This window comes from Corvus moneduloides, chromosome 6, assembly GCF_009650955.1.
Source record: "Corvus moneduloides isolate bCorMon1 chromosome 6, bCorMon1.pri, whole genome shotgun sequence".
Classification (NCBI taxonomy): domain Eukaryota; kingdom Metazoa; phylum Chordata; class Aves; order Passeriformes; family Corvidae; genus Corvus; species Corvus moneduloides.
In genome coordinates this window covers 47,418,462-47,433,041 of record NC_045481.1, presented here as the reverse complement: position 1 = coordinate 47,433,041, position 14,580 = coordinate 47,418,462, and the positions used below count along the sequence as shown (strand labels likewise).

Genomic DNA, 14,580 nt, shown 5'->3' with positions numbered 1-14,580 from the left:
CTCCACTATAAAGGAAGTCCCAAATCACTCCTGAAGAAAAATACCATTAGCCAACAGTGTGCTTCTGTATTTCTCCAGTTGTATTTTTATTTGTTTTGCTTTTCAAATAGCCAGTGAGCTTTTTAACATGTTAGCTTAAATTGCCTTTTACCTGGAGAGAGGAAAAGTGATTAACCAGTCTATCAGGTATGTTATACATACAGGATTCCCTTTCTTCATGACATACCCAGATAATTTTGACAGACATTCCTGTTTGGCTTAAATCTACCAGTTAGTAACATTTCAAAGGGGGGGGGGGGGGGGGAAGAGTAGATAGGAAATGACTGGTTTTGTTTGTTGACCTTGGTTGCCAGGATCGACACCTGTCTGTCAATAACTGAGGGAATTTGGTTTCAGCTGCCAACAAATCAGCACTCCAACAAACAATTGTAAAAATAAAAAGAAAAATTAAGGTTAGTTGTTCTTGAAATAAGAAACTGTAGTTAGAGTTCTTAAAGGTACCTCCAGAAAACCAGAAAAAGGGGTATTTTTTTAAAAAATAAACAGTAAAAAAATCTATCCTCTGCAGTGCATGACCCAGCCTTTGTTCCTACTGTATGAACCAAAAGCAGCCCAGGGATAGGATTTATTTTGAAATGCCCCTTCTTTCATGACACCAAGTCAAGGAACTGGGCCAAAATTTGTTGACAAGCAGGAATTGTCATAGCAAATTCCTGTTCCTAGGGCGGATTTTGACTGACATTCTGGTCATTCTGACTGTGAACCATGGGGCTGAGACAAAATCCCCACACACAACCCTGCCAAAAGATGGCAAGAGACACTGCAAATCCAAGTTCACTGCCCTGGTGATTAGAGAGTCTTTGAGTTTCTGGTTTCTGAAAGGCTTAGCACAGAGAGAGAATACACCACCAAAATACCACCACCCTTGCTTTCTCCTGCCCAATCTATGAGATATTCACACGGTGATCTCCTTCTCTGGGAATCCATCTTAACTGCCTTTATTTCACTCAGAAATCCCTAAATGCCCTCCCCCTTAATCCCACTTCTCAGAAGCAACATGTCTTACTCACACTGTGTCCTTGGGAAAAAAAGGAAATCAATATGCTATTAAAAATAAAAGAAAAGAATGGGAAAAAGGAAGATAGAGAGAGGCTCAGGAAGGTCCTCAGGGTATTTCCCTAAATTAAAAAAGAAGCCTGAAAAGTGAGCAAGAAAATTAAAACAAAAGAACAACAACTAAAAAAAAAAATCTACAAAAGCAAAATAAAACAAGGAAACACATAAAATGCAGGGTGTTTTCAAGACATTGGGCTTTGTCTTTTGAAGCAGCTGCCTGGGTGTTCTAGGGGCTGGGGCAGTCAGGAAGAACCCAGTTACTTCAACAGCTTCTAAAACTCCATGAGAACATTTCTATACATTTAAACTGGGTGAGGAGGGGGCTAAGTTATCTTATACAAGAGCAACACTGACCCTGCACACATTTAGATTTGGTCCTTTCAAATGAGTCTTGTCCCTACCTGTGTGCTCCAGCACCCACTCAACCACGTATTACAACCAGGCTGTATTTAGCTCCACCCATCTGAATAAATTTATTCACATATTTAATGTTTAGGACAATTTTAAGTGCATGGCTTAATCAGAAGTTTACATTTCTATAGATTCAGGCCTGGAGCCCATGACCTTCTAAGGCTGACTGAGGGATGCATGGCTATGCAGGGCTCAGCTCCATTTTCAAATACGCCACTACGATTTAAGAGATTCTTTCCTGATTTTTTGGGGGGATAGAGATGTTTTGCTGATGAGAGCTATGATACAACAGATTCTGGCTAAAAGACAAGTCCAGAGCAAGCTTCTAGAGCTTCATTTTCACCATCTACTATCCTAATGAGGATGTAGAGGCTTCTCAATACACTAATGACTCCCCAAGGGTGATTGGATATGCATAGTGATTCTTTGCAGCAGAGATGTTTTGGCCCAGTTCCTGAGTTTAAAATAAAGTGAGGAACAAAAACAGACACATAAAAGAGAGTGAGATGTTAGAAGGATGACTTTGTTGTCCTAAGATAACACTGAGCTACCATCATTGTATTCGCCTTCTTCATTGGCCATAGGTTGAAGGACAAAAGAAAAAGAGAAGAAGCACAGTAGTCAATCCACAACTGACACTGTTCTAAGAGCACCTGTCCCCACTCCTTCCCTGTTATGCTGGGAACCTTGGACTCTCCAGAGATGGAACAAGAAGAAAAAACACCTTTTTGGTGATTTGATGTGGCTGATATACAGCCCTTTCTCCATGTTCATCGAAATCCATCTAGAGAGATCATTTCCCTCCCATACTCTCTTTTCTCTTGAACAATGTCAGTGTTTTTGACAGTTTCCCCAGCACTGAAAGAGAAAAAGGATGAGGGCCTGTAGGTTCATAACATACCTTCCTCATGAGCTTCTTCTGCTGGTGTCATGGTGCAAGCAGTGATAGAAGGACAGGAAATAGGAAAGAAAAAACAGAACAGTTATTTAAAGCTCTTGGAATCCTGAGAAAGAGACCAGGGAATGCATGAAGGGGGAAAAAAATAAAGGAATTAGTGAACTAAAGCAGCGAGAAAAGGTATCTGGAGAGACTGTCAGGCCTTAAAAATTCTGTAATGTTAAAGTAGCAGTAAGCATGAAGGTTAAAGGAGAAGAGAGCTGCAAATTATCATTGTGGTTAATATTTGTTTCTCTTGTTTTCTTCTCTTCTACCAGCCCAGGACTCCTGTTCTCTCCCTCTCTCACACACAGACACACTTTCATGTTGCACCTAGGTGGAGTAATCAGAAGTTGTGTCACATACCTGGCTCATGAACTTCAGGTGTGAAGTGTCATGGAACAAGTTGCGATGGAAAACAAGAGAATGAGAACAAAAAATCTGTTATTTCACACTCCAAAAGAGCTTTTGAGCCAATGGGGAGGAGGGGCAGAGAGGAAAAGGCGAGGCAAGAATGAAGTTAAGAAGTAAACAGGTAAAATATTTACATTTGAAATAACACAAAAAGAGAAGTCACAGAACAGGAAAGGTGAAAGAGGCAGATTTATGATAATAGTGCAGTGCTTAAAAAACACTTCTAATCATCATATGATATAAAGCACAACCTGACAGCACAGTGTACCAAAGTTTACTTTGATTGGAAATATGCACATGAACATAGCCAGCACTCTCAGAGCACTATTGGACCCATCCTTTACTACAGCAGTATTTCAGCCATTTGAAATAAACACAGTGTGGTTCAGAAACCTGCTGAAATACCTGCCATAACTCATCATCAACGTTCAGCTAACTTCCAAAGAAGCTCAGTTCCCTTCTAGATCTATGGCTCAGGCCATTTTCTTCCTTGAAGACAACTTTGATGTCTATATAAATGTACTGCTGCTCTTCAAATCCATTTGCAATGTAAAATTACAAATGAATTACTTCAGAGGAAGAAAAGGTTCATTAGAAGTCTGTGCAGGTCTACATGTCATTCTTCTGGGTTTTGCCAAAGCGAGACTAGGTCAGCAATGTGAATTTGCAGGGCAGATTTTGCTTTTCAGCCATACACACACACCGCCAAATATTTTGCAAAGCAGGCATAAAAAACCCACAATCTCTCATGGTGTTTATATTCCCCATGTGGAATCAGTGGGGCAAATTCCACCCTGAAATCTGAAGTAAATCCTTCCCTATAGGAAGAAACATTCATTCTCGTTTCACAGGGCAGAATTTACACATTCCACAAGGAGACTTTTTGCTGAGATACCCCTTCACAATAGAATATGTGTGTTCCCCCAGTTTCTAGTGAAATTGTCATGCAAGGAGTAAGTCTCCTCCTCCTTACTGCTGATTACACTTTACTGAGAAAAAATATTAAACTAAAATAGAACCACCCCAAAGGCATGCAAGTTATAATCCATCCTTAACTGATAGGCTGTTATCCCCTATCACCTTGTATTCACTTCTCACACACACCATCCCAGCAGACAGACACCAGGGAGTTTAGAAGTTAAATCACATACCTGGAGGGGGGGCTTCATTTAGTAGGATGTGTCAGGGGAAAAACACAGGAAAGGAAGATAAAAGAATTAGAAATAAGTTATTCAGGAAGGGATCACCTCAAACTTTGGTAAGACTGGGTTGAAGAAGTATACTTTGCAGACCAAGTTATAGGGATAAACTGTTAATAAGAGTGGAAAATGAGTGTAATTACAGTGGGGTATGAAGTAGATAGGGAGGAGATGCCATAGAAACAACAGGTAAAGGGAATTTGAATGTTGATGATTTGCAACACTTTAAATCATGCAAATTTATAAACCATGGGCGAGTGTAGTAACACTGGTGATCCTTAAATCTGAAAGAAAACACACCCAATTTGAGAGTTTTACAAGCATTTAGTGTTATCTAGGTTTCAGCTGCCGTTTTAGCTGTCAGAGCTGCATGAGGATGCGAGAATTACTGAAGGAGGTACTGCTTTGGATGTATCCCTATGCATGCATTTGAAGCTTCACCATGTAAGAATCTCTGCTGGCAGATTGAGGACTTAGCTCTGCAGAACTGGCAATATTTGTGCACAGAGCTTGTCTCTGCTGCAAAGGACTAGAAACTGCTTGAGTTTGTGTGCCAGGATCCTGCTGCAATCCACTCTCTGCTATAAGCAGCTTGGGCTTCTGCAGCCCAGGTACCTGCTTTCTGCCAGGGCTGTGGGGTAGTCACATCCCTAAAAGTTTTCAGGGGCACTAAAAAAGTTTGTTCTTTTTAGATGGTGGTCCTTCAGTTATAAACAATATTTATACTTTTCTATAGGGAAAATCATTTTTAGGGAATTTCAAGAATGGATTGATTCTTCATGATTCTGGTATTCTTCAACATCTTCAAATTCCTATGTACAGGAACACTTCAGATTAATACATAGGAATTTAGATGTCACAAACATGAGCTTGGTTAGGTGGAAAGAGTCAACAAGGGAAAATGAAAGAATTAGAGCAGGAATCCCACAACAGCAACAACTGTGAACTTGTGCAGGCCAAAGCTGTGACTTAGAAGATGTGGCAGGCAAAGACAGCATTAATAACAGAAACTAAATAATCATGCAGTTACATGAAAAGCCGGGACAGCCTCCTTCTGACGTAAAAGTTTTTTGTCAAGCTCGTCATATTTACATTTTCTTTTGGTTTTTACGATGCTTTATGTTACTGAGGGAAAATAAAGCATGGGGAGGCTTTATTGTTTATCATATTATGTTAATAGCTTGTGTTTTGCACAAATTTCAAGCTCCTACATCTGTCAGTGCTAGAGAACCAGCTCTCAAGTTGTGAGTAGTTCAATAAATACCATGGAAAAGAGGTACAGAGGCAGGCAAAGCAACTGTGATGGAAGCAATGACCTTTAGCTTGTGCAAATCAAAGTCAGAAAAACCTTAGGTGCAGATTAAGAGACAAAAATGAATATGGTTAAAAAGAAAAGAGAAGGATGTGAAACAAGAAGCGATGAGAACAGGAGAGATATGAGAAGCAGTGAAGAGATGAATGCTGAAGTATTAAGTCATGTAAAAATCAATCAGCTTTCACCTCACTCCAGCCCTGGCAGAAGCATTGATCTGCTCTGGACTAAGAGGCTGGTCTCCCTCTGTGGACAGCAGAGGGAAGTAGCTGGGGTGGGAGGCTCTTGAGATGTGACTACTTTAATAAAGCTACTCCAAATGGCACAGAGTAATTTTCACAGACAGTTTAGAGGACACTGCAAGTTCCGTTTCTGTTTTTCCAGGTAATAAACACGATAACATTCCCATATGCGCTGTGAGGATGGCTCCGAGTCCAGTAAGTCTGTTATTACAGCTCATACATTGAGATGTTTGTCTACCAAAAATGTTACTACATTTTTCATGCAGCAGTTAGCTTCATCCTCATTATTACGCATCACAGAGTGATGAGGAAATTATGACTGGTCAAAGGTGTGAGGAAGCTGCAAGTTACAGTTTATCATTAATATTTGATTTTTATGTTTACTTCCACCATCTTTGAATTCCTGAGTATAATACTAGAGTTACTGTTAAAATTTTCCAACATAAATCATAGTTTCAATTAAATTTCAATATTTCAGAACTCACATAGATTTAGTTGAGATTGTGGTTAAAAAAATGTAGACGTTTCACAACCATAAAGGTTGCAGAGATATAAACATCTCTAGAACAAAACTTTTTCAGTTTTTGTCTTGTGGTAACTTCTCATTCCAGATTTGTTCTTGCATTACACTATATATACCCCACATTATCCATAAAGGCAACGCTTCAGAAGCATCTAAAATAAAATTTTCATTTCAAAATTTGGAAATCTTCCATTGAGGAGAGAGGAAAAAAAAAGTTGGAACAAAATGTTTTAGCTAAATAAAAACCATAATTTTCAGTAGCTGTCGAACAATGTGTTCCTCTTTTTTTTTTCTGGTTGGTTGAAAAGTTTCCATTTTGTCCCAATTCAGCACATGACCCAGTTGTGAAATTGCCAAATGGAATTGTATTTCCAGCACACAATAACCCTTCAGATTGACGCAGAGGAATTCAGAAGTCACATACCTGGTTCATGGACTTCTTTAAAAGGGAAGTAGCAGGGAAGGAGATGCAAAGAAAGATAAGAGAATTAGAGCAAGAAACAGAGGATAATTAAAAACCCTTACACTTTCCTTAGCCGAGGTGGTGGAGGGGGTGTTAAAGGCATAAAAACCATTAATAAGATTAAGTAATAAATAGAGGGCACATATGAATGTTAATTAGAATCGTGGAGAGGAAGGGTTGTTTGTACATAAAAGCTGCAGATTACTAACATATATATTCATAATGTTATAAATCAAGTGCCACTGGTAGCCTTTGGTTGACAAAAACATTACCTGTATTTAAAGCAAGTCCATTACCCATAGGTTTGAATGTGCAAAAAGGGTATAGACAACCTGCTCTTATTCATGTGCATAGAAATCCCAGGCACTGTGGAAATCAGTGGGCTCTGAGGAGCTGGCAGTGATTTCCCTGGCGCCCAGGATTTCACCACTGGTGTGTAGGGCTGCACACCGATGTGGGAGGATGAGTACGAGTATGTTATTGCTCTCCAACCTGCAGGACAAAGCACCCCATGGAAGCCTGGGTGGGCAAGCAGAGAGGGGCAGGCAGAAGGGCAGTTGAAAGGTAAATGGGTTGGGGCTGCCAGGCTGATGCTTTAATAAGCATGACCTTCTATTTTGCCAATCACACAGATTGCCTTACCAGATCTGGATTTTAATTCCGGTTACAAAATTGAGTAAAACTGCAACCCTGCCACCCCTGCTTTTGCATAATGGACATTAACCCAGAAAAATCCCAATAGTTACGGGAAAAGCACACACTGCATCTTTTCTCAAATATGCTCCAACCAAAATGATGCCACTTGGTCCAATCCTTACCCCAACAGTAAAAGTAGGTATGACACCATGTCACTTGTTGACACGCTCATGACTTCAGGTGCAAGTCTCCCCACATCTCCATACTCTGCTGCAAAAGGGAGTTCTGCTTCTGTGCAGTGGCAGGGGCATGAGGGAAGAGGTGCACCCAACTGAGGGACACAGCGTTGCCTCAGGACATGGCTGTCCCACCTCTAACCCCGGGACACGGCCAGAGGAAACGGTTTGGGGAACACTATCCTGTACCAGCTGGTGTCCATACGAATAGCCTGGCTAGAGACATCAGGTGCTGGGGAATACATGAGCAGGGCCCAGCCTGTGCCTCAGGCTTTGTTTTCAAACAGCAGTTAGTACTGATTACTCATCACACTGCTTATCCTACAAGAGCAAAGCAACCGTGCAGAGGATATTTTTTGCATCGGCTCATCTTCAACCACCTCCAGAATTCCTGCACGAGTTACTGCTCCAGACAAAAACAGAGGAATTCACAAGTCATGGCACATACCTTCCTCATGAGCTTTAGCGTGTGGGAAGAGTCACAGAGCAAAATGCAAAGGAAGATGAGAGCGTTAGAAACATCAGAACAACTTTTCACTTGGGCAAAATGGAGGGGGAAGGGAGCACTGAGAATATGTTGCAAGGAAATAAAATGAGTATGGATATGAAAAGCAGTACTGGAAGTGAGGGTGCAAATGGTCTGAGATATTAAAAACATAAAGCTGATTTAAGCGGCCGTATCAGATGATTTGTCTCATACAGCCATTCCTGCAGTCCTGCACAAAGCCAGGAGCAGCACGCTGTTTCATAGCACTGATGCTTGCCCATGTGGATTTGCAACCTGAGGCCAGCACGTTTTGGGTGGCTGCAAGTATTGCCATGAAACAGTGGCCTAGAAACTCCATTATATGAACAAGAAAACCATCTTTAATCATTTGCAAAGCTAAAGCATCAAATTTATCACCATTTGCTCTATACCCACAGGGTTTAAGCTGGAAAAAAGATGTGTGGAAAGGCTTTTGTAAGAACGTCAGCCAATCATGAGCATTTCTGCGTATAGTCTGGAGGCCAAATCCACCCCAAATGGTCCAAAATAAGCCTCCCGAGAAGACCCAGCCAATCTCAGAGTAAAAGTTTTTCAACGTTCATCCTTTTAAGAGGTTTACATTTCCCAGCAGTTTTCAAGGGTTTTTTCGTGCAACAATTACCACGTACATCAATGGTGCAGTCAATGTCAAGACAGAACACAAAGGCAGACAGTACAAAAACCAAAATGGTGGCAAGTTTTAGTCTGCATTAATATGCCTATTTGTAACTCCTGTTTCCTTTTGCCATCTTATGGTTTACTGGCTAAGCCAGAGCTTACTCTGAAAGACAGGAATCCAGGAGTCACATCACATACCTTCCTCATGAGCTTCTTCTTTAGGTGTGAAGAGCCACGGGACAGGATGCAAAGGAACATTAGGAGAAACACATTGTTACATGAGATAAAATAGGCTGAAAACCCTTTGTAGGCTGAAAAATCTGCTCAGAGGGAAAAGTTTTATCCCAGTAAAGGATGTGCTAATGGCCTGGAGATAAAAAGGATTTTGAGGCACATGTGGCTGGGAAACAACTTCACCACACGAAGGGAAGGGGCAAAAACATATCAAGAGGGAAAATCTCACAGTAAGCTCAAATATCATGTGCTGAAATTTCTCTCTATTTCCAGTTTTAGAGGAACAGCTCCTGCCCTTGCCCAGATGGGCTTTATGGTGAGCCCTGCACAGGGCAGGGGTGGCAGAGGGGCCGGGTTACCACTGAGCCGTGTCTGCCGGATCTTGCACTGAGATTATTCCTGTGTGTTAGCGAGCGGCAGAGCCAGTCACAGAGGGGAGGTGGAAAGCAAAGACAACAGAAGGAAAAAGGCAAACTGGTACTGCTCCTCTTACACCACCCTTGAGTCCCCACTACCACCACCAAGGAGACAGCAGGGAGCAGTTTGGAAGGTGATGGCACGTACCTGCCGGAGGAGCTTCATCAGGTGACATGTGGCAGGAAGCAAAAGCAATGAGATGGAAAATGAGAACAGTTAGACTAAAGAGTGTGTGAATGCAACAGAGGGTTTACGAAAAAAAAGCACAGGACACATGAAATAAAGAAACAGAGGAGGAGATGAAATGGAGACAGGTGACCAGAGCACGCACAGATACAAGAAATGTAAAACCGTCTGGACCTGGATGCTGTAAAAACTCTGCAAACTCAGAGTGGGTCTATCGTGGCACTATAAACAGCTTTAGCCCTGTTTAAAACATGCCCATAGCACAAAGCTTTGCAAATATGGAACCAACACACCCTTTGGCTCCTTGCACCTGGAGCACTGCATCCCAAACCTCTCGAGTGCAAAGGGTGAGTTTCTGTTCCAGCCCCCCTTCTGCCCTGTCTGTTCCGCCTTGCCAGTGCTGTGTGCAGTGTGGGGAGCCAGCTGGGGTTACTTACCAGCATCTACATGGTTATAATTCTGCAGTATTATGCATATTATATATCATATGATATATTATAGCTTATAAACTTATAATATATAAGATATATTACATATAATATGACATATTATAGCATATGTACTATATAACATAGGGCTAAGCATGTATTTTACCAGAGATGGATTTTGACTTCAAAATCCATCTGATCATGATCTGCCAAGCTATGTAGGAGAAACCAGTTGGCACCTGATAGAAAGCTTCCTAGCCAGACCCCAGTTATTCCATGGCACACAAGTACCCAGGGCTAAAAATCAGCCTCAGAGCATGTTGTGTCTTGGATAAAGGGATGGTATCCACATTTCCACTGCTGCTCCCTCCCCGAAACTGGAGCAGAGGTGTCTGCACAGATACACAAGGATATGGGGTACCCTCAGTGAAACTTGTGCAAGGGACAAGGAAAGCCCTCTTCCTGCAGATGGTTTGTCCCAGCATCTCTTGTCTCTTGCTTTCTTCTACCACCTTGCAAAATCGAGGTGCACATCAGCACCAAGCCCTCCTGCAGGAACCAGCACGGCCGAGATGCTGCTTCACCTACCTTCTTCCTGAGCCTCTTCTGTGGGTGGGAAACGTCACACAGCAAAAGAAATGGGAGGAGAAAATTAAAACAGGAAATACATTATTGGGACATTCCTGAGGTTTGCTAAGCTCCCAGGCCGTTATGGGTAAGAATACACAATGATGGAATTACAGGGTGAGAGAGAATTAAAAATAACATTTTTATGGGCACATTATGGGGTTATAAATGTTACTGAAATATGGGAATATGACCACAAGTGAAAACCACATAAAAAGGCATCCAATATCTTATTCTTTACTAGAGCTGGCTAAAATACCCTAAACCCAACTTTTAGTGAATTTATTTTAGTGAAAAATAAAATTGCTGCATTTCTTTTGCTTTACGTTTTTTTTCTCAAATGGTGAAAAAGTTTCACTAACATTTATCAATTTTTGAAATTTCAAACAAATTCATTCCTGAATTTTACCAGATGAATATAAATTTTGCAGGGGGTCTCCCTCCCTTGATAATATTCATTTTGACACCATTGTACTAAAAATAAGTCAAGCAGTTCAGTAAAAAAGGTAGAACAAAACATATATATATATATATGTTTGTTTTCATATACATATACTCATATACACACACATATATAAAAAATTATGTATGTATGTATATTATATTTTTTCTAATATATAGATGCATTTTCTTTCATATATATAAATGTTTTGGTTTGGCTTTTTTAAACAAATAAAACAGGCCAAATTTCCTACCAGCTCAATAAACAACATCAATGTCCACTATTGCATTGATGTCTGTGGCTCAAGACAGAGTCCTGGCCACTGGATGTGAACCATTTGCTCTGGATGTCTTCACACATATTCTCCCTCCACACTGAGAGGGAAGGAAAGCAGGAGCCATGTCACATACCTTCTTCCTGAGCTTCAGGTGGCAAGTGTCATGGAACAAGAAGCAACAGCAAGCAGGAAAATGAAAACAGAAAACTGTTAGAAACTGATGCTGGGGGGTGAGCTAAGGCCTGGAGAAAAATGGTGGTTAGAAAGTGATGGAGAAAAGTTATATGGAAAAGAAATGAATGACATCAGAAAGAAACACAAAGGTCAAGCAAAAGTATAGCGCAAGGAGGAGAGACCTCAGAGGAGTAAGTCATGCAGATTAAAAAAAAATTGAAAGTCACCTGCCTATTAATCTCATATCAGTCATTAAATACTTGAAAACAAAAAGTAGGCAGTTAGGGAAGAAAGGAGAAAGGCAAGAAATGCTTCTCCTTTAAGGAAGGCTTGTCTGCAGGAGCAACACCCTTTGCTTGCTCTTTTGACATTTGACAAGACATGAAGGATGGAGCATGAAGAACACTTTCCCCTTCCTGGCTCTACCACTCCACGCATGACCAGAGAGACAGATGATGACTGAAGGCATCTCTACAACCTATTTGGTGTCTCTTTTTTCTTTTTTTTGAGCTCTTGGTCCCTTCAGAAGCAATGCCAGGGAAATAGTGACTTAAGGATAATGTACCTTATAGCAGAAACTACCATTCTCAACATGGCCACAGTTGCACCTCTGTTCCCACCACCACTGATGAGAATTTGGCTGTTGCAGCAACTTGGAGGAATCCAGGGCCAAAAAAAAAAAAAAAAAAAAAGAAAAAAAAGCTGCTGTGTTTAAATCCCCAAAATGGATATCCCAAAAGGGACAACTCTCTGTCTCCGAGCTGGTTTCATAGCCTCCACATACAAATATTCTACCTCCAGTAAAGGGTTTTTCTTTCAACCCCTTAAAAGATGCCTTAGACACTAAGGGCAGATCCTGGGAGAAATTCCAAGAGTTTGGCCCTTAGCTCTGTTCCAGACACCTTGGGAAAATGAAGGATGACAACTGGCAGCTACACTTGCCTGAACTGAAACCAGTGTGTCAAAAATGTCCAGTAAAGACAGTGGTACATCTCCAAAAGCATCTTCTCCCTGCTGCCTACAAAAGGTGAAACAATTTGGGTGAGAAGGGTTTTTCATGCTCCATCTTTCCAGATCAGCACTCTGTCTCTCACAGCTTGTCAAATCCCATTTTGCCAGCTAAAGGCATGGTAAGAAACTTCATCTTTGCCAGTTGGTTCTCTGCCTTGCCTTTTCTATCCTCAGCAGTGCCCTGTCAGCTGCTCCTCAGGAGCTGGACAACGTGCTCTTCTTTTCAATTTCAAAATTTAAGCTCAGTCTGTGGACACTGCCAAAATGAGAATGGCAGGATTTCACCGATGCTATGTTATGTGCACTCTGCACCAGTCCCTGCCCTAAAATGTTCCAAGTTTGTGGGCAGGTTAGCCCCCAGCTTACATCATAACCATCCCCTCATACAAATACGCCATTTCACTGTAACATGAAGGCTCTGCACATCACAGCCCCAAAACACTTGACTGTTTTTTTGTTTTCCAACTGGTTTACTGATAAAGTCTTTCAGATCGCCTTTAGCAGCAAGCGCCAAAGAGAAGGGTGAAGTGTAGACAAAAGAAAAGCAGGACCAAGAACCAAAGAAAGATAAATTACGTTCCACTTTTTTTGTTACCTTCTTCTTCGTACTCCTCTGCATTGAAACGGGAGAGGGGGGGAAAAAAGCAGACAAATCAGCCATCAGCTTTGATACAACAGTAGAATGTTACCCACAGCAGAGCCCTCTGTGCTCAGAGGGATGCTGGGCAAGATGGTTTCTGAGAGGCCACTTGCAAATCAGCAAGTCAAATAACAGATTGAATGACTTTGAAAATAAAAAAGAGGAGTTATAAAAAGGGGAAGAAGATGATAAAGTATTGAATTTTTCCTTGGGCAACGGAAACGCAAGGTTACACGTGCATTAGAAGGGAAAACGTAGCAGAGAGTGCCTCTGAATATAAGAAAAGTTTCTATGCATATTGCTTATAAACATTGTGAGGATTTATGTTTTAAAACCAGAATATATGACACATACAAAAGCTTCAAAATAAATTGCCAGCAGATGGCAGTGCCCCTACAAAAACTAGCAGCATCCCCTCCCACCAGGGCATCAATTTGGGGCTAAAACCCCACAGGCTGCCCGCAGCACGAACACGGCCAGGGTGCTACAGGTAGTGTAAAAACACCAGAAGCTGGTGACAGTCAGACAGACAGAAGCACAAAAAAGAAGCTTCAGATTTGTCTAACCATACCAGCTGACACAGCCAGCAAGTGTTGCAGGCTTGCACAGAAGCAATTACAAACTGATTTAAGACTTACCCTCTCCTTGTTCCCTGTGAGAGAGGAAAAAAGGATATTGAAACCAGATAAGTATTTATCCCGCTCTGTACTGATGTCAAGCTTTAAACCATACACTGAAGCAACCCAATGCAATGTTGTTTAAAGTCTGTTGTTTTTTCTTTCCCCCATTTTCTCTGCTCTTCCAGGAGATACTTGGTTTTAAGAGTAGTAAAGTAACTGGGTTTGGGTTTATTTTAAATAGTGCTCCTGATTCTGAAGGCGTGTATGGATCCATATCCAGGAATAATCCTCCACGCCAGAGCTCTGACATGATACCCGCACACAAGCACTGCACAGGGGCTGATAAAAGTGGCCCTCAGTCCCAGTGTGCCAGGCAACCCAGCCTGCAGCCAATGGCCCACAGCAACCCAGATGTGCTACAGCCTCCCCGAACCCTAGGGCTGTCTAACAAAATCTGGCATAAAACAGGTGCTGCTCAATGTTCATCCCGTGCCTGTAGCAACACAGGTCTCGTGGTCTGCTCCCATTCCTTGCCCGCACTTGCCAGCTTCTCCTGCTCTACCATCCCCTTGCATGAAACCCAAGTCCCACAGCAACCCTGGGGCCACATCCTAGAAGAAAGACATGTTAGTTAGGGATTGCCTGAAAAAGGTGCCAAATTACATCCTCAGAAAAAATATTTAAGAGCTGGACAGAATGATACAAGTTGAGTTGAACTTGAGAGAGCTAAGTGATCACTGTAGGTCTGTCCATGATTCCTCTGATCCCATGACTGCCCTAAATCTGCCTTCTGTACCTTCTGATGCAAAAGTGTCAAATGATCCCATTAGGTTTGGCCATATTACTCTAGATTTTTCCACTTTTCCACTGCGCTGTGGATTTTATTTCCCC

General features: G+C 41.6%; 1 protein-coding gene across 50 annotated transcripts in view; it reads right to left on the bottom strand.

Moving 5' to 3' along the window:
- The window catches only part of TNNT3 (troponin T3, fast skeletal type), a 30,951-nt gene that overhangs the window by 11,217 nt on the left and 5,154 nt on the right, over positions 1–14,580 (bottom strand). The window contains exons 3-12 of one of the 50 annotated variants that reach the window (XM_032111277.1): positions 13,708–13,721; positions 13,025–13,042; positions 10,487–10,504; positions 8,832–8,849; positions 6,579–6,593; positions 4,326–4,361; positions 4,030–4,041; positions 2,831–2,842; positions 2,429–2,449; positions 2,079–2,096 (exon numbers count right to left, since the gene is read on the bottom strand). In XM_032111277.1, the coding sequence (XP_031967168.1) occupies positions 2,079–2,096; positions 2,429–2,449; positions 2,831–2,842; positions 4,030–4,041; positions 4,326–4,361; positions 6,579–6,593; positions 8,832–8,849; positions 10,487–10,504; positions 13,025–13,042; positions 13,708–13,721 (182 nt within the window). Of the gene's footprint in view, positions 1–2,078; positions 2,097–2,428; positions 2,450–2,830; positions 2,843–4,029; positions 4,042–4,325; positions 4,362–6,578; positions 6,594–8,831; positions 8,850–10,486; positions 10,505–11,377; positions 11,390–13,024; positions 13,043–13,707; positions 13,722–14,580 lie in introns of all 50 variants that reach the window. The other 49 variants (XM_032111279.1, XM_032111278.1, XM_032111281.1 and 46 more) reach the window with 49 other exon arrangements.